This window comes from Oculina patagonica, chromosome 6 (genome assembly GCF_052425735.1).
Source record: "Oculina patagonica isolate OP01 chromosome 6, crgOcupat, whole genome shotgun sequence".
Taxonomy (NCBI): domain Eukaryota; kingdom Metazoa; phylum Cnidaria; class Anthozoa; order Scleractinia; family Oculinidae; genus Oculina; species Oculina patagonica.
The window spans coordinates 24,665,092-24,688,117 of record NC_135763.1 but is presented as its reverse complement, the minus strand read 5'-3'; the positions used below and the strand labels follow the sequence as shown (position 1 = coordinate 24,688,117).

The window sequence follows — 23,026 nt, the reverse complement described above, 5'->3', positions numbered from 1 at the left end:
TATCGATACGATATTTGCCTTTTTTCTCGATATCGATATCGATATCGATATTATGACGTCATTTCCGTCCTGATGTCATTGGTTTGTCACGTGACCATACAAAGAACAGACCTGGCATTATAAATGTTAGCCAAGAATGCTGATTTTCGTCTTTTTGTTTCACTGTTGCATCAGCAATGTGTGGACATAAAGTCAAGGCAAGAAAAATTCAATTATTGACAAGAACATCAATATTTCTTTGAGCAAAATTGTATTTTTCAACCGCAGGTGCTGACCAGAAGACCGCAGGCTCAGGTCACGTGTGCAGTATCGAAAGCGTATCGAAAGTGCGATATTTTTCGAAAGTATCGATACTTTTCAAAATTGTCAAAATATCGATGTATCGAATATTTGGTATCGAGTATCGGCCCATCCTTAATGAAAACACGTTGCAGAGCAGTGTGGCTGCAACAAGAGGACGGAATGAAAGAGGGCGTCTGAAAGAAGTTACTGGGCGTTTGGTCTGCTATGGTCACTTGGAAATGACAAGAGTAATGTTTGTTTGATATACCGCCGTGGTTAGTTGGAGTCAAGACGAATTTTCTTACGGCGAAAACGCCTTTTGCGCGGTCGAAGTTTACCTCAAGATCGAAGCTGTTTGCGCGGAGGCGAGGCCACTATTTGTAATTGACACCTTATCGTCTTCCAAACAAGTTTGAAGAATTGGAGACACTTTGAACAGACGACAGTCCCGGGTCATCGCTGAACAAGAGAACAATTTTTTCGCTGGCAACAATAAATTTCTGTGTTCGAATTGTTCAAGGTTCGGGTATTGATATCTTCAAATCGCACGGCTGATACGGGAGCCTAGAGGTTGAAGTGGATATAAGCTCTCGCTTACCTTTGCTCATTAATATTTTATAAGAAAACAACTTTACCGCGAGCGCAACACAGATGGCCTCGAAATCAAAAGAACAGCAAAGCCCTGTCAAGCGGAGATTTTCAAGCCCTCTCGGAAACCAGAAATATGTAACTAAAGGCATTTCTCCGCGTTTTAAAACAAATTTGAAAGATTTTCGCTCTTTTGGTCCCGCGAAGCAGGGCAAACAGAGAGGAGACCTGGGACCTAACCATGGAAAACCGTGGAGAAAGCCTCAAAGGGGTACCCCAGTCAGGTTTCATTTTGGAGGGAACAGTGCAGATCCACTGAATTTAAACAGTTTAATAGATCGTGATCCAGCAGTTGTAACCCCGCAGGCTTCACCAATGTCTGTACACAGTGCATCGCCAGTTGAAGTGCTAGAGCCGCGTGACAAAACCGACCCCCTGAATCTTAAAGGCTTTCCACCAGAGCCTGAAAAAAATGCAAGTCATGTTACGCCAAGGAAGCGCAAGAAGAAGAAGCGAGGTCAAAACGCTCATCATGACAGGGAAAATGAAAGTGGACAAAAAGAGCAGTCTAGTGTACAGCGGCAGCAATGTGGGACGATTTCTGAGGACCAAAGGAAGAGGAAAAAGATTCCTGCAAAAACAGAGGAATTGCAACATGATAAACCAAGTATAAGGTTATCTGATCAGGGCACTGCAATGTCAGCAGAAAACAACGATGAGTTGTTGAAAAGTCTAGAAGAAGAGCTTGGACCATCACCCAAGAAAAAGGCTTCTATCTCTTTGCAGACTCCAGCGGAGGTAGATAATAAAGATAATAATATCACTAAAATGGAGGATCCTTCTACAGCAGCAAAACCTGAAAGGACCTCAGAGAAACACCAAGAAATGGGAAAATTTCATGGATCAAACAAAGGCAAGGAACCTAAGAGAGATCAACATCGCTTACCCAGGAAATATAAGAGAAAGGATAAGCTTTTTATTTATGGCAACTATAATAGGTATTATGGTTACAGAAACCCACAGTGTAGTCAAGATTTAAGACTAAAATGCTTCAACAAGGACTGGTTCGAAGGAAAGGATGTTTTAGACTTAGGATGTAATGTGGGTCACATAACACTGACAATTGCGCGGGACTTTAATCCACAAGTAATCACAGGAATTGACATTGACCCCAGCCTAATAAAGGCAGCGCAAAACAATTTGCGGTATTATGTGCAAAATCAAGTTTCAGTGTCTGGAACTTCTAAAAAAGGAATGGATTTTCCAATGTCATTTTCTGTCACCAGTGGACCCCTGGCAGCTCCAGTCGTTCTAGGCAGTGAAGATAAATCAACCTTTCCGCACAATGTTGTGTTTAAGCAGGTAGGTTATGTCTGCATTGAGCCAGAAGATTCCATCTTGCTGGGGCTTATCCTGGGTTCCTAAGCATTGAGTTGAGGTATTTCTACTCCCCCTTAATGGGATGTTAGCCAATTACAGGGTTACCTCCCAACATTATATTCACTGGTACCCATTAATACATCTGGCCCTGGTTGTTCAATGGGTGGATAACACTATCCACTAGATAAATCACTATCCAGTCGATAAATGTTGATAAAACAAACTAGGCTATCCACTGGATAGTGATTTATCCAGTGAATAGTGCTATCCGTCATTTGAACAGCTGGGGCCTATGTGGAGAGAGCCATTGTTAGAGCTAGGTGTCTTGCCCAATAACACATGACAACATGTGGCAATCCTGGCTGCGATGAAATCCAGATTGCTATATCCAGCATGCTAACCAACAGGCCACCAAACCTCCATTTAAATATTTGTTGGGGGTAGGACAACATATTTGGGTAAATAATGTTGATGTGTACATGGATGATGTACAAATGAAAGGCAGCAGGCAACAATGTCCCCTTGGCCCTAGAGCGTTTGGTCATTTTTGAACAAGCTTTAAAGTAACTGAATTTTGTCATGTGACTTTGCTCTGAATTTTTTTTCCATTGGTTATGGTTCATGTTTACACATAACTTTTTCGAAAAATAACATAAATTGTTGTGAAAAGATTGTATGATCATGGAGTCGCTTGTGGGTTGAGTTTGTTGTTGGTTCTCACCTGTTTCGAGGATTTTCCCTCAGGTTTTTCTCCATCCTCAACAACCAACACTTTTTCTAAATTCTAATATTACCTGGGATATGCAGACCACAGACTTGCCTGTTGCAAAATGGAATTAGAGTTGTACTTGTTAAACAAAGTTATTTTTATTATTTATTTTGTTTTTTTATTATTACCACAAATCATCAGAAAAGCATTTCCTTCAGTATTCACAACAGCCATTGGCTAAAATCTTATTAATACCTCAAATAAATTTTCCTGAAAAAATTAAAAGATTTTAAAATTAGTGATTTTAGCGTATGGTGTTATTTTTTATTTTGATGATAAGTTTGTGTTTTCTTTTAATTCAAAATTTCCAGGAAAACTATGTTCCAAGCAGCAGTGATGTACTATTGAAGCAAAAGCCTATGTTTGACATGATTTTGTGTTTGAGTCTTACAAAATGGATCCATCTAAACTGGGGAGATGAAGGGCTGAAACTCATGTTCAAAAGAATCTTCATGGACCTGCGTCCTGGAGGAAGATTTATCCTTGAACCGCAGCCATTCTCCTCATACAAAAAGAAGAAAAACTTGACAGTAAGTGTTTACTTTTATTGATACGCCAGTGTTCCTTTCAACTCGAAGCTGTTTGTGGGTTTTCTTGAAAGGACTTCTTAATGGCAAATGCTAAAGAGCCATGTTGTGATTCCATCGTCTTGCACCAAAGAAGCAGTTTATCTTTTTAATATTTTTTAATTCTCCAAGCTGGTAATGTTTGGCTGAAAACAATACAAAAACCATGTGAAATTACACTTGCTTACTACTAACATGTAATACATTGTACATTTGATAGTCTGCAGTAAACAGTAGAAAAAAATCTGCACCTAGTAAATTAGTATTTTGAATCAACAGCTGCATCTACTGTAGTTTGGGAAATGTACATGTATAAAAAAATGGTTTATTATCATGTGACATAACAGTTTTTAGTTTGAATTCAGAAAAGAGAGAGAGAGAGAGAAAAGAGAAGCACAAAATTTATACCATTTTTGTGAATGGCTTGAGTCTTTGTCCTCCTGGCCAAGATCCCTTGTTCAAAACAGGGAACATAAACAAATGCATTGTTCTCATGTAAGACTTACCAGTGTAATTATAATAATGGTGAAATTTTTATTTATTATTTTTTATTATTTTTTCCAGGAAAAGATCCGTTCAAATTACGACGCCATTAGGTTCCGCCCTGAGCACTTTGTTGACTACCTCCTGTCAGAAGCAGTGGGATTTGCTACTTTTGAAGTTCTGGAGATTCCACAACACAAAGCATCTGGTGAGAACAAAATTTATTAAAATTGATGCTAATCATTATTTTTTTAAGGTACCCAAGACATTTTTCAACATTTTTACTGTGGACAATGTTAAACTGTAACTCGAATTCGTAGTGAAAACCTCTTTGAAGTATCAGTATCTGCATACTTGGTTTAAATTATGTTTTGTCCTAGATTAGTATTATTTGACTTATGAAAGCTGTTGGCCATCAGTGGAGCATCAAAATGCTAGGGGTGGGGAGTAACACATCAAATCATTATTATCTATGTGAATGTGTTGTACCTGTAAAAAAAACTAATGATGGCAACAGCCAATGAACCCTGAAAAACAGAAACGAACAAAGTAGATCAAAATCTACCAATCACCACTGACAGACATGACCTATTGAATCGTTAAAGTGAACTTCTGTTTCCTGAGAGGTTTGCTAAGATGATTGACAGCAGCGAAAAACATAACCATTGATTGAACAGAGTTCATGTGTTATTGAAATACGTGTATGCAGAAAAGCTTGATGTTCAGTAAACTAATTGTTATTATTTTTCTGTTTATTCTCTCAGGATTCCAGCGGCCTTTGTATCTTCTTACTAAGGGTTCTGATAACTGAGTGACCCGATCAAAAGAAATAGACTAGGATTTTATTTGTGCAAGATTTGTAATGGTTAAATCAATCTGTAGGACAGTCTGAAGTCTTAAATATTAAAGGGGCTAGGTAACACTTTTTTTTTCTTAATGTTATGTTATCAACTACAAACTTAAACATGACAGTATTGTAGAGTCTTCTACAGTATGGAAAAGTATAATGTAGAAGTTTTCTGTAGGTGGACACCTTTTGAAAGTGGACCCAGCCAACACTACATTGTTAACCTCCCCTAAGTGGTCACCTCTCCTAGGTGGTTAGACTGTCCACAGCCTCTCTATTTTTCAACGCAAAAAAGCAAGAGAATCGGCAAGCGAAGCAAACATGAGCATAAGGGACGTTCTTGACCATTCTTTTCCCGCGCTCATCGATCAAAAAAAAAAAAATAGAGGGCTGTGAACAGTCTACTAGGTGGTCAGTTTTTCTTGTCTGAAGAGTTTACCAGTAATTTACATATTGGAGATTCAACTGTATTCAAATTTAAAAACAAGCAGAAATCTATCAAAGTTTGTCAAGTTTTGTCCATTCATTTACCTCTTTATTAAATAGAAACGTTTGTTAATGTAGCATAATCTCTTGAAATACAGCATGACCTAACCCCTCTGAATTTATCCCTAAAAACGTTTGGAAAAAAACTTTGACTATTTCTGTTCTTAATTCCACTTGTACAAGGAAGGTTCTAGTGTTATTTTAAAAGCTTAGTGTGATACAGTATAAGTTATTACCTCAACTTTAGATTATGACTCAGTTGTGTACATTTTGCTGCTAGAACTTAAAAACAGTAATAATGTTATTATTATGTGTACATGGGTTATTTTATTCATTAGACTCCTACAGTAATTCTGATCTGTGGGTTTTTCTCTGAGTAATGTTTAGCTCATCATTCTTGTTCAGTTATTCAATGCCCCCCTTAAAGATGATTTCCTTTCCGAACTACACATCTCTTCCTGCATTGTCTATGTGCACCTGACATGAAGGAATGTTTACTAGCAGACATTAAAATTCTGGGACAAACTAACCTTTTTCTTCATATATCTGCCAGTTATTCTTGCAAAACAATAATACCAAGTAGCAGGACCTTAACGCTATTCTAAACTTATGTTTCTGCTCATTGAGCATTCCTGAATGAAACAACCTGTAATGGTAGACTCAAAAGTGACATGTACGTTAGAATGTATTTGTTACTTTAACATCTACCATAATACACCTTGTTTGCCCCCAAAAATTTTGCCAGGCGCATACCTGCCTTTAAGCAAATAAGCACGGGCTTACAAGTCGTTCGGACGGTATAATAATTTTTTTAAGTTGTATTAGAATGATTCACGACTTAGTGTAGACTTGTTGAAAGGCGTATTTACAAGAGCATTACTGGATCACAACTCGCTCTCGAGACTGAATTGTGAGTGAGCCGAATTCGTAGGGACTGTGTTAAGTTCAGATAGAGAAAAGAAAATTAACCGTTGTGTGCTCACGTTCTCTTTTAAACCTTGAATTTGACGTTGTTGTTTTGCAGAGAATGGCAAAGAAATGTACGAAAATGCATGATGCACATGCAGATTTGCTAATTAAACCTACCATTGTTTTATGACGTTCTCGTTACTTCTTTGACCACAGCTGCATTTTGTTTAATATTAAATATTTCTTGTTCAATATGGAATCCTGGCATTTGCCAAATTTACGCGTCCAGATTGCATATCAGAGTACAGTGGAATTTTTTTTTTTTTTTTTTTGGGGGGGGGGGGGGGGCAAATAAGGTGTATAATGGAAGATGTGGAAATGGTGAATCAATGAATTTGAAACAAAAATGTAAAAAAACCTGAGACTGCGCAGTGCGAACTGGAAATCACCTTTAACATTTTTATTCCCACTGCAATTAGTGTCTTATTTCTGTTTTCAATATCTACAAAAAGTCACTTAGGAGCTAGACTTGATCTATAATCATTTTCTCCCAACAAGCTCTGTAAAAAAATGATATAGTAGACTAGAGAAGAAAAGTTTTATGTTGACAGCTGAGAGTTAAAAGATTAAATATGGAATACAACAACTGTGTGACAAATTTCTGTTGAAGTTTGGTGCAGATTTTTGGTCTTGACTGTTCTAAAATCAGTGATAGGAAACTTAACTCATGGAAAACATTATCGTATATTCAACAATTATTCCACGAGCGTGCGTTGGATATGAGATGGTAGATAGCCTAGGAGGCGTGTAGTGCTGAGTTGGCTATAACGATCTCATATCCAACAAGCGCGAGTGGAATAATTGTTTTATTAAAAACGGCCATAGAATTCATGCAATATATTTTGAGCTCCCCATTTGTTTTCGTTGACGCGTATCGGCTACCATAATTGTGGTCAATGGTATATGAGCTCATACCATTGCCTGTTAACCAATCAAAATGTAGGAATTGCAATATACCATTGCTAGTTTTAGATAATATCACACACACATGTTCCAAATGACTCCACCACCTTTGTTTTTTCAGGAATTATAAATTATTCATGATGTAAAAAAGCTTTTGAGTTGACTTTTAAGTCCTGAATCTTGTTCTACAGGATGGTAGAACAACAAACAACTACCAGTAGAAGATTTGTCAAAAAAATGTGAAAACATTGAACCTTCTCCTTTCACAAAATTCTGGATCCAACTGTGCATGCTGTATCAGGGTTAAACTGAACACACTGGGCGCCGGGCGGGGTGGTTAGGGGAGGGTAGTGGTACACCTATATACATGCACAAAAGGGCATATATATTTTAGATTAAATAAGGGTAAATGAAAGGGATTTTGAACTCGATTTTTACTGAGACTGAAGCGTTAGAATAGGCCTTATTCGTATTCTCGGTATTGGACTGGAACTAACTTGCAATGGAGGCTAATGCGGGTAATCTTTTCAAATGCAAATGACATGAAGCTGTTTTTAATGATATTCCCCCCCGCATGAGTTCCAGTCCATTACCGAGAATACAAAGATGGTCTATAACATAACATGACGATTACATAACGCCTACAGTGGCGATAAAAGTGTAAACAAGCTATGGTCAGAAAGTTTGCGGGCTCAGATCCCGGAAGTAAGATGGCCACCAAGATGGATGCAGCAACAGCAGCATTGGAAGAGTTTATACAACTTCTTCTGGAATATCGAGGAGAGTTGGAGCTTGAACGTGCAGTGTTACGTCTTTCCCCGCGCAACCGTAAATTTGTTTCAGATTATGGTGCGTTGGAATTCGTAAAAAGGTTTCCCCAGCTATTCAGCCACAGGCAAAGGAAATCGAAAGTGATGGTGAAGTTAGATGTACCTCTAAAGTTTTGTCCCAAAGCAGAAGAGAACGCTGGATGTGCTGATAGAACATGTGGCCTTTTACATTTATGCCATTACTTTGTCAAAGAAGGCTGCAAATTTGGGGTCAAATGTAAGAGATCGCACAATTATGGTGACGAACACACGATCCGTGTTTTAAGGCACTTCCGCCTTGATTTCCTTAATTTCAACCTCCTGCAAAAAATTCTGAAGATTATTGCAGACGAAAATGAAATCCAGCGAGCTGCCACTAATCGCTCTGTTCCAGATATCTGTAAATTCTACAATAAAGGGACTGACGCTTGCAAGAATGGCGATCTTTGCCCCTGGCTGCACGTGTGCGAGCATTTCGTCGACGGTGATTGTAAATTTGTCGGCAAATGTATGAGAGATCATGATTTTTCTCATAAACATAATAAACAAGTCTTAAAAGAATATAAAATGGATAGAATCAGTGATCTTCAAGTTCTTCAACGTCTTAAAGGGAGAGAAAGAAAGCGAACTTCGAGTGCAAGTTCTGAAGGTAAGAATGTTTTTTTGGTTGAACAATATTAAGGGAGGGGCAGGAGGGGAAGAAGTTCCTGCTCCCAGTATTCCTCTCTTTCTCCCACTATCATTTCCCTTCTTTCCGGATTCCTGGGCTTTAATTAAATGAAAATTTATATTTTATTATATAATTACTTAATTAGTAAGTAATTAATATTAAATATTTTTATTAATTTAATTAACGAACCAGGGCCATACCTAGGATTTTTTGTCTGTGGGAGGCAAGTTATCCTGTCGGGGGCAACTGGGGTTTGTTTTTCCTTTTTTCTTTAGTTTTCTTAGTTTTTAGTTTTCCTGACTCAGGGGCCAACTGCCCCCCTGTCCCCACCCACTGGTATTCATACCAGACAAATAATAGCAATGAAAGCAAAAAAAAATAATCTGAGGTTCAAATTTTGAAATTGTTTGGAGTATTTGGAGTAGTGGTATGACACTTTTTCTATCTTTTTTATTTACCAATTTGCAGAAGATAATACCATATTGCCATCTATACACCGTATGGCACAAAGCCCGAGGAGCAGCAACTTTCCCATGCCACCTCCGCTGACACAGCAGCAGGCCGTTCCTAGTCACTCGATACCAGAGATCTGTAAATTCTACAGCAAAGCAACTTGCAAGAAAGGTGACCAGTGCTCCCGCCTGCACGTGTGTGAGCATTTCATCAGCGGTGATTGCAGATTTGGTGAAAAGTGTAAAAAGGAACATGACTTCTCCAGTTCACACAATAAACGGATTCTACATCAACATGGTATGGGTGGCATCAGTGAACTTAAAGTCCTGCAAAGGCTGCAAGCAAGAGAAATGAAGCAGACTGTGAGCACAAGTTCTGGTAGTGAGAGGCCTCAACAGTTTATGCCTATGTCAGCAAATCCTGTTGGTGTTCCTTCCAATCAAGCAAATAAAAGCATGGAAAAGGATACCGAAATTTGTGGATTCAACCTACGTGGCAAATGTAACTATGGCAACAGCTGCATCCACCATCATACAGAGCTACCTTATTTGTGGCAATTTGCTGCAGAGGGTGATGACAAATGGGAGAGCTTTTCAAGTGAGCTGAACACGATGCTGGAGCATGCTTACTGTAATGTTGAAGATGACATCCCGCTGATGATTACAGATTTTTTTTACAATGTCCGCTTTCAAGACATGACTGCTGTTCCACAAGCAGGTAATAATAATAATAAAAATAATAATAATGGTTTATTTGCATTCCAAATAACAACTTTGGCTCTTCTATGCAAATTATAAAAACTAAGATATGAGACTAAGATATATAATAAAATATGATAAAAAGTTATGATATAATGTAATAATTTGCTAAAAAATGTTAAAAAAAATTAAGCTATAGTAAAAATATACAATGGTTAAGATAATACCGGTATGAAAAATTGTAGGATAAAATGAAATTATAATAAATTGTCTGCGGCTTTTTTCTTGTAGTGAGCTTTTAAGAGGCAGTTGAACTCGTGCTGATCACTGGATTCTCGTATTGTTCTCGGGAGACCATTAAAAGCTTTACATGCGCTTTGCTTGAATGTTCCTTCTACATATAGTTTGTGTTCAATTGAAATTCACTGCTTGAGCGTAGCGTCCTAGCTGGTATATAACGCTCGAGTTGTAAATGTTCTGGGCAGTGAACAGAGTAAATTGACTTGAAAGCTAATTTAGTTAACGAAATTCACGCCTTTCTGACATCGGAAGCCAGCCAAGTTTCAATAAATCATGTGTGTTTGCATAGCGACCAACAACAAATCCGGCTGCAGCCAACTGAACACGCTGTAAATGCTTAATAAGATAGTCATTTGTGGGATACGTTACTACATCATTATAATCTAATCTAGAAAGTATGAGCGACTCAGCAAGTTGTTTTCTGACATGGAAAGGTGCTAGATGTTTCAGTTTTCTAAGTACAGACATGGTCGCGTAACTGCCAGATATTTTAGAATTAATTTCATCATTCCACGTGAGGTTTTGGTGAATCTCAGTTCCAAGAAGGCGAGAAGTTTTAACCGTTTCCACCAAAGGCTGTCCATCTACCATAAGCTGGACTTGTTGGTCATCAAGTTGGCGTACGCGTGCCATCGACGCATCGACGCGGTAGAAAATAACATGACTTTAGTCTTCTTTGGGTTTAGCGCGAGGTTGCAGTCATTAGACCAAGAAGACAGGTGATCAAGCGCAATTTGTAGGCGCCTCTCACATTCGCCGATTTCGATTGCTTTCCCGTGCACAAGGAGCGTCATGTCGTCCGCATACTGATGACATGCAACGGAACCTAGGTGGTCAGAAGGATCATTGACATATAGATTAAAAAGCACCGGGCCAATCACCGACCCCTGGGGGACTCCAAATCTCACGTCAAGCGTACTTGAGGCTTTATCGTCAATCTGAACAAACTGCTTGCGGCCTGTGAGATAGTTAGTCACCCATACCAGAAAAGACTTAGAAAAGCCGAGAAGGTGCAGTTTCTTTAGAACTATCTCGTAGGCGACAGTGTCGAAAGCTTTTGAGAAGTCAGCCAAAACTGCCAAAGTTACTTCTCCACGTTTCATGGCTCGCAAGATGTCATCCTTTATTGCGAGCAGAGCTGTGGTTGTACTGTGCCCCTTACGATAGGCGCTGACTGTGTCCTTCAGGATACACTCGGGGCCGGTAATCAAAAAGTCACTAATCTGATTGAGCACCAGCCGCTCATAGATCTTTGACATAACGGGTAGTATGGAGATTGGGCGAAGGTCGTTGTTTTCTTTTACCACCGCAGTTTTTGGGATTGCGCTGATGCGAGCGATTTTCCAGGCAGATGGGAAAGTCTTATGTTCGATACAGTTGTTCAAAATATGGGTCAGTGGGGAAACCAAATGATCGGCGACAAGTTTGATATACTTTACGGGGATCCCATCAGGACCACAGGAACAATCTGATCTAAGATTCTTTAGCTCTTGAAGCACCTGTTGGCCGGAGACAGGCTTTAGTGCGAACGCCCTGGACTGATCGTCAGGCAGTGATTCAATGAGCTCCCAGATACTATTAAGAGAAGTAGGAGAGGCACCGGTGACGCGTTGTGCAGTTGACGCGAAGTGCTCGTTTAACTTGTCGGGGTCAAATGAAGCGGTTGTGGACTCGGGTGAAGAATTCTGTGTATCTTAAATTAAAAAAGTTATGTCAAGGACAAAGCATCTTGAGAAAATTGGCAAGTTTTTTTTAAGTTTGTCGATCATAATTTGTCTTAATTTTGATCAGTTGAAACCACCGTGGTTTATTCCGACTTTTTATTTCTTCATTGCTTTGCTTCCACATAATTGTAAAACTATTGTAATTTATCAATTTTTGAGGTTTTCTTCAAAATAACTTAAAATACCCTGACATAGCTCCTTTAATTAAAGGGAACAAGGAGATCCTGAGTGCATGAATGGGATGCATATGGATCACTCAAGTCTAGTGGAAGTCAATCTGTTTACAGATTACATTGTACCCATGGTATTTTTTTTACAAAACAGTTCAGACTAACAGAAGTGGCCAAGCTATTAGTCAGAAGGATGACCTTCCATGTGTTGGGTATAGATATTGCCTGCAACCTCAAAGTACTGAAGTGTTCAAATCCAGAACCACAACTCTGTGTTCCCCTATTAAAAGTCTTCTAAAGTAGAGATGTGGACTGGAAACTGTATGTATGACACTGAGGAGCTACATCTTATCAATTTTATATTTGTTCTTGCTATGCCAGCTTCAAATATCAAGTCTCCAAAGGTTCGACGACTGTCCACTGTATCATCAGTGGTTGCTGCAGCTGGTCATGTGTTCAGCACAAGATGGCAGTGGTACTGGCAAGATGAGAATGACAAGTGGCAGTCCTATGACACTCCTGGTGATGGACATGCAGTTAATACAACTAGCAGTCAGTGCCTTGAAAGGGACTTTTTGGCAGGTAAGAAGAACAACGGACTATACATGTATATGTTGAAGGTTAGAAGTACAATGCATGTAACCTGCAAGTGCTAGGGACCATGTAGTGGGTGAGAGGTACAAGGGGGCCATGTGGTAAGTAGGAGGTACAAGGGACTGTGTGGTAGATAAGAGGTACAAGGGACCATGTGCTAGGTGAGAGGTACTTATACCTATGAGGTAGGTAAGAGGTACAAGGGACTGTGTGGTAGGTAAAGATAAGATAAGAAACTTTATAAGATAAGAAACTTTATTTAGGTGTCAAAACCTTATAGCTTCGAAAATAATACCATACTAATTAGGGGACACTGCTAAAAACTAAAAGCTACACTAATACTAAATATAAATACAATAAAAATATATATAAGTCATATAAAAATGTTATTATAATCTATGATATAGAAAAATGTTTAAATCTTAATAATAATAATGACTTGACTTGAGAGGCACTATGTGCAGCAAAGGATGCATCCCTTACAGCCGCTGTCCATTAAGCGAGTTGTATCCCTTTTGCGAATACAGTTTTTAAAAGCCTGCAGTGTCTTGGCTGATCCGTCAGCCGTAGAAAGTTTGCCCTATAGTTTGGGTCCTACATAACACAAAGAGTGCTTTCCAAAAGTAACAGTGTTGTATCTAGGTAAGAGGTACAAGGGACCATGTGCTAGGTGAGAGGTACTTATACCTATGAGGTAGGTAAGAGGTACAAGGGACTGTGTGCTAGGTAAGAGGTACAAGGGACCATGTGCTAGGTGAGAGGTACTTATACCTATGAGGTAGGTAAGAGGTACAAGGGACTGTGTGCTAGGTAAGAGGTACAAGGGACCATGTGCTAGGTGAGAGGTACTTATACCTATGAGGTAGGTAAGAGGTACAAGGGACTGTGTGCTAGGTAAGAGGTACAAGGGACCATGTGCTAGGTGAGAGGTACAAGGGAGCATGTGGTAGGTAAGAGGTACAAGCGGCAATGTGGTAGGTAAGTGGTACAAGGGACCATGTGGTAGGTAAGTGGTACAAGGGACCATGTGGTAGGTAAGAAGTACAAGGGAGCATGTGGTAGGTAAGAGGTACAAGGGAGCATGTGGTAGGTAAGAGGTACAAGGGAGCATGTGGTAGGTAAGAGGTACAAGGGAGCATGTGGTAGGTAAGAGGTACAAGGGACTGTGTGGTAGGTAAGAGGTACAAGGGAGCACGTGGTAGGTAAGAGGTACAAGCGGCAATGTGGTAGGTAAGAGGTACAAGGGACTGTGTGGTAGGTAAGAGGTACAAGGGAGCATGTGGTAGGTAAGAGGTACAAGGGACTGTGTGGTAGGTAAGAGGTACAAGGGAGCATGTGGTAGGTAAGAGGTACAAGGGAGCATGTGGTAGGTAAGAGGTACAAGCGGCAATGTGGTAGGTAAGAGGTACAAGGGACTGTGTGGTAGGTAAGAGGTACAAGGGAGCACGTGGTAGGTAAGAGGTACAAGCGGCAATGTGGTAGGTAAGAGGTACAAGGGACTGTGTGGTAGGTAAGAGGTACAAGGGAGCATGTGGTAGGTAAGAGGTACAAGGGACTGTGTGCTAGGTAAGAGGTACAAGGGAGCATGTGGTAGGTAAGAGGTACAAGCGGCAATGTGGTAGGTAAGAGGTACAAGGGACTGTGTGGTAGGTAAGAGGTACAAGGGAGCATGTGGTAGGTAAGAGGTACAAGCGGCAATGTGGTAGGTAAGAGGTACAAGGGACTGTGTGGTAGGTAAGAGGTACAAGGGAGCATGTGGTAGGTAAGAGGTACAAGGGACTGTGTGCTAGGTAAGAGGTACAAGGGAGCATGTGGTAGGTAAGAGGTACAAGGGACTGTGTGGTAGGTAAGAGGTACAAGGGACTGTGTGGTAGGTAAGAGGTACAAGCGGCTGTGTGGTAGATAAGAGGTACAAGGGGCTGTGTGGTAGGTAAGAGGAACAAGGGACTGTGTGGTAGGTAAGAGGTACAAGGGGCTGTGTGGTAGATAAGAGGTACAAGGGACTGTGTGGTAGGTAAGAGGTACAAGGGACTGTGTGGTAGGTAAGAGGTACAAGGGACTGTGTGCTAGGTAAGAAGTACAAGGGAGCATGTGGTAGGTAAGAGGTACAAGGGACTGTGTGGTAGGTAAGAGGTACAAGGGACTGTGTGGTAGGTAAGAGGTACAAGGGACTGTGTGCTAGGTAAGAAGTACAAGGGAGCATGTGGTAGGTAAGAGGTACAAGGGACTGTGTGGTAGGTAAGAGGTACAAGGGACTGTGTGCTAGGTAAGAGGTACAAGGGAGCATGTGGTAGATAAGAGGTACAAGGGACTGTGTGCTAGGTAAGAAGTACAAGGGAGCATGTGGTAGGTAAGAGGTACAAGGGACTGTGTGCTAGGTAAGAGGTACAAGGGAGCATGTGGTAGATAAGAGGTACAAGGGACTGTGTGCTAGGTAAGAAGTACAAGGGAGCATGTGGTAGGTAAGAGGTACAAGGGACTGTGTGCTAGGTAAGAGGTACAAGGGAGCATGTGGTAGATAAGAGGTACAAGGGACTGTGTGCTAGGTAAGAAGTACAAGGGAGCATGTGGTAGGTAAGAGGTACAAGGGACTGTGTGGTAGGTAAGAGGTACAAGGGACTGTGTGGTAGGTAAGAGGTACAAGGGACTGTGTGCTAGGTAAGAAGTACAAGGGAGCATGTGGTAGGTAAGAGGTACAAGGGACTGTGTGGTAGATAAGAGGTACAAGGGAGCATGTGGTAGGTAAGAGGTACAAGGGACTGTGTGCTAGGTAAGAAGTACAAGGGAGCATGTGGTAGATAAGAGGTACAAGGGACTGTGTGCTAGGTAAGAAGTACAAGGGAGCATGTGGTAGGTAAGAGGTACAAGGGGCTGTGTGGTAGGTAAGAGGTACAAGCAGGGGCGGATCCAGGATTTTTCAAAGGGGGGTGGCTGTTTACCAATATTTTTGTTTACTATATTGTTCAAGCCCTGTTTGTTTTTTATGGGGTAGGGGGGTTGGGGTTTCGGGCTTTCAGGCAGTTTTTTGAAAGTGGGAGTGCATATGAGGTTGGTCTGAGGCCCACATGTAATAGAGTCGAAGGCTCCATCCCCCTACGGGGGTCTGGGGGCATGCCCCCTCAGAAAATTTTGAAAAGTTGAAGCCTCTTAGACGTGATTTCCGCGATTCTGAGCCGCTTTAAACAACTGTCAATTAAGTTATTAAACCACTGTTTTTCCTTGATAATTTGGCAGATTATACTTTCTTTAACTTACCTCGAGTTATATTTTGGAGAAAAAGTCTTGTTCTTATGAAATGAACAGTGATTGAAATTCAAACTTGATAGACCAGGAACTTACAGGAAAGAACAGATATGCGTTTTTTTGCTCACCCACGTGCGTGAAATTTTTTAGCCCTTGGCAAAGTGGCCTAGGGACAACTTTGGCGACTTTGCTTGCTTGTGAAATCGCTTCGATGCGAAAAAAACGATACGAAAACTCATTAACAAAAGATGTAAATGGAGAAAAAAATCATTCCAGCAAGGCTAAAACAACTCTTGAAAGTTTAAAGGAATCTAACTTTTTAAAATTATACACACATGCTTTGTTACAATAAGCCAGAAGTTCGTAAAACAGGCTGTCGAAAATCTCCTATTTTGGAAAAATGGCATTTCTTAACTTTGAACGGCCGCCTGACTATGAAAGGTGGATGGACATTGTCCTTATTTTCTATTTTAATATGTTTATTTTCATTTTTCTGGTGGATCAAGGGGGGTGGCTAGCCACCCAATCCACCCCCCTGGATCCGCCCCTGACAAGGGACTGTGTGGTAGGTAAGAGGTACAAGGGGCTGTGTGCTAGGTAAGAGGTACAAGGGACTGTGTGGTAGGTAAGAGGTACAAGGGGCTATGTGGTAGGTAAGAGGTACAAGGGACTGTGTGGTAGATAAGAGGTACAAGGGACTGTGTGGTAGGTAAGAGGTACAAGGGACTGTGTGGTAGGTAAGAGGTACAAGGGGCTGTGTGGTAGGTAAGAGGTACAAGGGGCTGTGTGGTAGGTAAGAGGTACAAGGGGCTGTGTGGTAGGTAAGAGGTACAAGGGACTGTGTGGTAGATAAGTGGTACATGTACAAGGGGCTATGTTGTAGATAAGAGGTACAAGGGACTATGTGGTAGGTAAGAGGTACAAGGGACTATGTGGTAGATAAGAGGTACAAGGGGCTGTGTGTTAGAAAACAGGTACAACTTGGAGTGTGTGGTAGAAAACAGGTACAACTTGGACTATGTGGTAGAAAACAGGTACAACTTGGACTATGTGGTAGATAAGAGGTACAAGGGACTATGTGGTAGGTAAGAGGTAAAAGGTGCTATTTGTCAGTTTAGAAGTAAAAGGGAGGTTTGACAGCTTTCTAATATATAATTGCTAAAATCTATTTCCAGAAAAGGATAGTCATTCATTCAGTGCAGCCCACCATCAATACACGCTGCACTTTAAAGGATGGTACCAAAAGAATGACATGCATAAAACCGAGAGGCCTGTCAGAAGGAGACCTGCAGAGTTTGTGTCCAAACAGAATATGAAAGATATCGCCCAAAGGTAAACAAAGAAAATGATCAACAATTTGGAAAGGGGGGTAGTGATTTGTTTAAAATAAATAGTTTCACTTTAAATATATCATTTTGTATCCAGATACCTTTTTTGAAGTGTCATCAACATGTAAAACGTTCAGTTAAAGATATCTTAATGACAAGGACAGAAGTTTATCTTTGGAAACTTGCTGGGTGATGTACCACCCAGTATTTAAAGCCTTTACCACCTTTCTGACCTTGGTGCATGTTTTACAAGACAGCTAGACTAGCTATGTACTAAGTACCAAGTAAGAGATGACTAAGTACCTTGCTATCTAAACTTTATCTTGTAGACTAGATCTTCCCTGGTGGCCAAAATGATTGCAATCAATGTGTGGGCAAATGTTATTACCGATTGTAAAATAAGTTAATTTTATTTTTAATCAGGCGCAGAGCAGCTGTCATTGCCAGGCCAGCAAGCTCAGTGTCTGTTGAATCAGATGGCTTACCATCCCACTGGACCCCTATTCCTGAAGACGAAGAATACTCGTGTGTGCGTTTGCAAACCATCTCTGATGAATACAAGAGGACAGAGAAGAAATTTCAAGAGACCATGGATGGAAGTCACAAAATCATCTCGATTGAGCGAGTGCAGAACCATGATTTGTGGACTGCATATACACAGTAAGTCAAGTGCTTGTCTTTTTGCTGGCTTTTATTTATGTTCACAAACGAGATACACATCAATACAGGAGGACATGTGCCATGGCATGCTGTATGAACCTCAACGGATCCTTCATTTTGCAGCAGCATCAATTTCAGGGCATGTTCTCATGCAGTTTCAGTTAACACGTAGGAGGTTTCGTATTTAGGGTTAGCATTGTACAATGCTTCCTTCCATCTTCTTATTTTGTTGTTTCCAATTTGCAGTAAAAAGAGCCGCATGGCCAAAAAGTCTGGCAAAGAACCTGAAGAGCGGCAACTCTTCCATGGCACAAACCCTACCACTGTGAAGGCCATCTGCCAGCAAGGCTTCGATTGGCGAATGTGTGGCAAACACGGCACAGCTTTTGGAAAGGGAAGTTATTTTGCTTCTAAGGCCAACTATTCACACTGTTATTCAAACCAAGGTGTATCTCATGGTCAAAAGCAAATGTTCTTGGCTAGGGTGGTGGTAGGTTCTTATACAAATGGTAACAGTTCACTCATTCGACCTCCACCCAAGGATTCATCAAACCCACATGTGTTGTATGATTCATGCTGTGATAACACATCTAACCCAGCATTGTTTGTCATCTTTGAAAACGGGCAGTCATATCCTGAGTTCTTGATCACATACACATGATCTGAACTTGTAACACCAGAGGTACCGTACTGTAACATAACATAACATACCGTAAAGTAACGGTCCTTAACTCACGTAACATAGCATAACGCAGCGCAACACAACATACCGTACCGTACCGTACCCTAACGTACCAATACCCTGGTAACCCTGACGAAAGTGCATATGAAATGAAACAATTTTTCTTCTTCATTGGAAAGTCCATCATATCACAAACTATGAAAATAGAAACTTAGTTGTAAAGCCCTCCAAAAATGGTTTGTTAAGAAACCTCAAAGATGGAATAATTGGGTTCAAAAGTGCATGTTTACAATTAAGTGTGACTTAAAACATGCACATAAGGCACATTAACTCCCAAGTTTTTTTCTCTTATTTCCATTCACCTATGTTAATGCTTTCCTATTAGTGTTTTACAACATAGGGCTTGAAAATGTTTAAGAAAAAAAGCTTTCATGTGCACTTTCAGTAATAACAAAACCTAGAAGTAGTCTTTTTTAAAGGGTAACTGTGACTTTACGTTATTTGTAATGTTTAAAGTTGTAATTATATCTTTTTAGGGTACCTTATAATAAAAATTTAGTTTTTTCTTAGTTGTAGGTAGAAATACACTAATGATATGATAATACGTTTAGGTATTATACTTGTGAAGACTAACTCTCGTTTTCAGTTTAAGTTAGTCGTTAGAAAGGCCATTCCTTGCGTAATTTATTTTAGCATAACAAATTGCACACTGCAAATGGGTGGGTAAAGCTTTTAGTCGCATGTTCTTGGGAACAAAATTAAAAGAGAGATGTGTTGTACTGCACCTTCAACATGTCCAAGTTTGTAGCAGGGATAAAACTGGTTCGTTAAGTGACAATTTAGTTGCGACAGCACTTGAAAGGAATCTGCGACATTTGGTTGACAACGTTGTTAGAACTTGCTAGCCAAAATGATAGCCATAGCAACTATAAAATAGCGATAGGACATTTTTTCTAACAGTCAGGTGATTTGTAAGTGTTCATGGTTTTTTTACCGTTACTTTTTACTATAGTAGAAGTTATCGACAACGAAGTCGAGGTTACAAACCTCTCTAAATGTAAATTTTTTGTTGTTATTACCCCTCATTGTATATAAATTTTATTTGTGATGTCTTAGAGTTCAGGCAATTTTTCAGTTCAAAACGAAGTTTGCCTTGTAAAAAACGTGAACAAACAGAACAAAAAGAAAACAAACGGAAAAAGAAAACAAAACAAAATAAAATAAATAAATGAAACATTGCAGCCAACATCGATTTGTGAAGAAACTTTGCAGCTTTTTGAGGCGATTTGGAGTTGTGTCTGAACGGATAAGTAAGCAAGTAAAAAAATTTTATAAGATGCGGTTTTTTAAGTATGTTTCTTTATGTTGAAAAAATAGGACTTCCCAAATTTTTCTTGAGCTGTACGAAAAATCATTGACACAAAACGCAGCAAAGCTCGATGCCGTTTGTTATCAAGTAAATAGACAGTCGTGAGAACATGTACGGATACCTCTTTCGGCAAATCCTCGTAACGGTACCCGAGGAGTTTCTGTTTTTCATCACCCAATCAGAAACAGCACGAACATTCCGAATGATGTGACGTCAGCTTTTCGCTTTCGTGATACATTTGTTACTAAGCAACCTCGGAGTAAACTGCGGGTCGGTCCGAATTCTCGGAGAAAGGTTTTCGACATCGAAAACTGAAAGGTACTTGTTTTCTGACTAAATATTTATATTCGCGGGTGAAAACATACTCGAAATGGAAACCAAGACCGGCCTCCACAGACCAGACTAGAGAGATGGCGGTCGACACCTATTTCTATTCGACAAGCTTTCTTCTGACTAAGCGCCAAATTGTTGATAATCAGTATTTTTATGAGAGAACTTGGCAACTAGCGTTTACAAGGCATGTTTGCTGGTTTGTACGAAAAGGAAACCGCTGGCAGTAAGGACGGTCGCTATAATGGCGCAGTTCGTGTTGACTGTTTCACGGCTGGACTAGGATAAAGGATTGTCCTTAAAAAATTTGCGCGTTTATTATCGACAACAAAACTGTAGTTTACCTTTTGAAAAGGAAAAATTGTTTTATTGTCGATAACTAAATTTTAAAGTTTTTCGAACTTATCAATAATTTGCTTCACATAATGGCTTCTTTCATCGAGAACTTTTTATGATCGCCAACTACTAAAAGTTGTCGATGACAAGTATCTGTAGTCTGTCGAGGCCCTTGCACGCTCAGCATTAGGTCATAGTATGCTGTGTAGAAGACGTTAGTTTTTATGTTTCTTCGACGCTTTCAAAAAATTGTTGCAATTTCATGTGGAGTGGGAGGCACGGTGACCTAATAGAAGTGTCCTAGACTAGGCGGATCCAAGGGTTCTAGCCTGGTTTATAGGTCATCGTGTTGTGTTCCTGGGCAAGACACTTAACTCTCACAGTGCCTCTCTCCGCCCAGGTGTATAAATGGGAACCAGTAGATTGTTGGGGCAACCAGACATAATGCTGGAGGGGGTAATCTACGGTGGACCAGCATCTGAGCCATAATTGTTATGGCTAGTATTCCATACACAGGGAATGCCTTTACAGAAACCGTGGTTAAATGCTCCTTAGAAAAAGAAGAGAAAAAAAAAAAAAAAAATAAAGCAAATAAAAATGCCAAAACAAAAACAAAGAAAATATAAAATCCCTGTAGCCTAACAATAGAACTTGAAGGCCGGAAACCAAAAAACAACAGGTTACAAGAAACCATTAGCGGTTTTATATAGTTGACAAGTAAGAAAAAGTAAGCTAAGATGTAAGCGCATGAGCCATTATGGCTTCAAGTAGATACTGACCAAATAATAGCTGGTAATAATATAAGTGAAGACTAATTAGACAAAGAGTAAACCCGTTTCACTTGAGGCACGGATCATGCGGATTGGTACCGCCCGGATTGGACCGTACCGTCCTTCGACCGGCAAAATTCAAAGGATCCGTCTAAGACGACAATGGATCAGTTCTTTCCATCTCTTTCTGTTTGATTTCAGAATCTTTATTACAGCTTCATTCGAATCACCCCGATAAGGGCACACCATTGGAAGCACGTCTCCACCCATGATGAGAATATATCACTGACGTTTTTACGGACTAATTTCTTGTTTTCGCCTATTGTTTGTATCTTTGGCTCTAATTAGTGAAACGGGTTTTACTCATTATGGTCGTAGATAGAGTCGACTTAATGCCTTGACCCTGAGGGGGGAAGAGGGCTAGACGGTCGTAGATAGATATGCATGATATAAGCAATATGATGTAATGTTATTTTGTAATTTGTAGAAGTCTGTTTTTGAAGCTCGTCAGAGTTCGAGAGTTTCGGGAATTGTTCTTATTAGCCTGCACTTTAGGCGTATTTTGGAGGAGCGAGCGCTGAAAAACTCCACAATCGAGTGTTGAGCCATCATCTTGCATACCTGCCAACCCCCAGAGTACAAAAATCTGGAGATGGCTAGAAATCTTTGCATTGTAAGGAGATCATTTCAGACACTGTATGAATAGTTTACGAAAATCAGACCGGGAGATTTGATGAAAAACTTGGAGACTCCCGGGAAAACCTGGAGAGTTGGCAGGTATTCTTGGAACAGGAAAAGAGAGGGGAGGGTTAGTGGAAAACTGGACAAGGCAAAGCGCTTGCCCACCAAAAATGCCTGCATTGTACGCTACTCATTCTCTCTACTCACTTATTTTTCTATTATAATTGCATTTTTGTGTTAAAAACACGATGAAATACTAATGTAGATGACAATAAAGTCAATAAAATTCATTCTTATCAATGATAAATCGTGTACTGTATCGAGTTTAATTTACAGAAAATTAAGGTTCAAACTTCAAACTCGAAGCCTCGATTACTCGAGCCTTCCGATAACTCGTACAAAAGTCCTAACCATGATTTGATCACTCAGACGAACACTGCGATTTGGGGGGGGGGGGGGGGCCAAGTAACCCCACCCCCCAAAATTTTTTTTTAAAAAAAAAATTTTTTTAAAAAAAGGGATATCCTCCCCCCCCCCCCCCTCTATCTCCTTTTGCCCTCATTTTCTCGAACTCCCGAAATCCCGTACCAATTCTTGAAAAAAAAAATCGGCCTTGCATTGTAAACACTTGGGCTCGGTTGTTATCAAAAGACAGTTTTTTATATTTTTCTTTCATTTTCAAAATATGTCAGAAAGAAGTAAAAAAACATTCAGGAACATTTCGAACCGTTCTCCTTAGGGCCCATCCTCGGAGACCCAGGGGCAGTTAGTGGGGGCGGGGGAGTCTATCGGGCGAAAATCGGCGGAGAAAAGTCAAGAACGAAAAAATAGCTTGCTTAGGGCCTACACCTCGCCCCTTTTTCCCGTTTTTAGACAAGAAAATGCCCATTTTCCGTTTTTCCCTTTCCCCTTCAAGCACGGATTCCTATGGAATTC

At 40.2% G+C, this 23,026-nt stretch overlaps 2 protein-coding genes and 1 pseudogene across 3 annotated transcripts; 2 read left to right on the top strand and 1 right to left on the bottom strand.

The window, feature by feature from the left end:
• Window positions 1–423: 423 nt before the first annotated feature.
• Window positions 424–6,615, top strand: LOC144656684 (7SK snRNA methylphosphate capping enzyme-like). Of its 2 annotated transcripts, XR_013571356.1 has the most exons (5): window positions 424–2,232; window positions 3,331–3,549; window positions 4,150–4,276; window positions 4,833–5,165; window positions 5,324–6,615. XR_013571356.1 is itself a non-coding variant. In XM_078516927.1 (4 exons), the coding sequence occupies exons 1-4, from the start codon at window positions 934–936 to the stop codon at window positions 4,877–4,879; spliced, it is 1,692 nt and encodes a 563-aa protein (XP_078373053.1). In that variant the 5' UTR covers window positions 424–933; the 3' UTR covers window positions 4,880–6,615. The 2 variants fall into 2 exon arrangements, 1 of the variants encoding a protein (XP_078373053.1); XM_078516927.1 differs by having other exon boundaries at window positions 4,833–6,615.
• Window positions 6,616–7,962: 1,347 nt separating this feature from the next.
• On the top strand, window positions 7,963–22,397 carry LOC144656673 (protein mono-ADP-ribosyltransferase PARP12-like). Its single transcript, XM_078516916.1, has 6 exons — window positions 7,963–8,731; window positions 9,221–9,922; window positions 12,479–12,679; window positions 17,110–17,266; window positions 17,686–17,922; window positions 18,169–22,397. The coding sequence occupies exons 1-6, from the start codon at window positions 7,984–7,986 to the stop codon at window positions 18,581–18,583; spliced, it is 2,460 nt and encodes an 819-aa protein (XP_078373042.1). The 5' UTR covers window positions 7,963–7,983; the 3' UTR covers window positions 18,584–22,397.
• LOC144656379 (uncharacterized) lies at window positions 10,423–12,230 on the bottom strand (annotated as a pseudogene).
• Window positions 22,398–23,026: the final 629 nt, after the last annotated feature.

Excerpts from the sequence above, each read along its gene's own strand:
- LOC144656673 (XM_078516916.1), top strand. The coding sequence starts at position 7,984 with ATGGCCACCAAGATGGATGCAGCAACAGCAGCATTGGAAGAGTTTATA. Across the intron at positions 12,680-17,109 it reads TGAAAGGGACTTTTTGGCAG|AAAAGGATAGTCATTCATTC; the intron begins GTAAGAAGAACA and ends ATCTATTTCCAG. Across the intron at positions 17,267-17,685 it reads ATGAAAGATATCGCCCAAAG|GCGCAGAGCAGCTGTCATTG; the intron begins GTAAACAAAGAA and ends ATTTTTAATCAG.
- LOC144656684 (XM_078516927.1), top strand. The coding sequence starts at position 934 with ATGGCCTCGAAATCAAAAGAACAGCAAAGCCCTGTCAAGCGGAGATTT. Across the intron at positions 2,233-3,330 it reads ACAATGTTGTGTTTAAGCAG|GAAAACTATGTTCCAAGCAG; the intron begins GTAGGTTATGTC and ends CAAAATTTCCAG. Across the intron at positions 4,277-4,832 it reads TCCACAACACAAAGCATCTG|GATTCCAGCGGCCTTTGTAT; the intron begins GTGAGAACAAAA and ends TTATTCTCTCAG.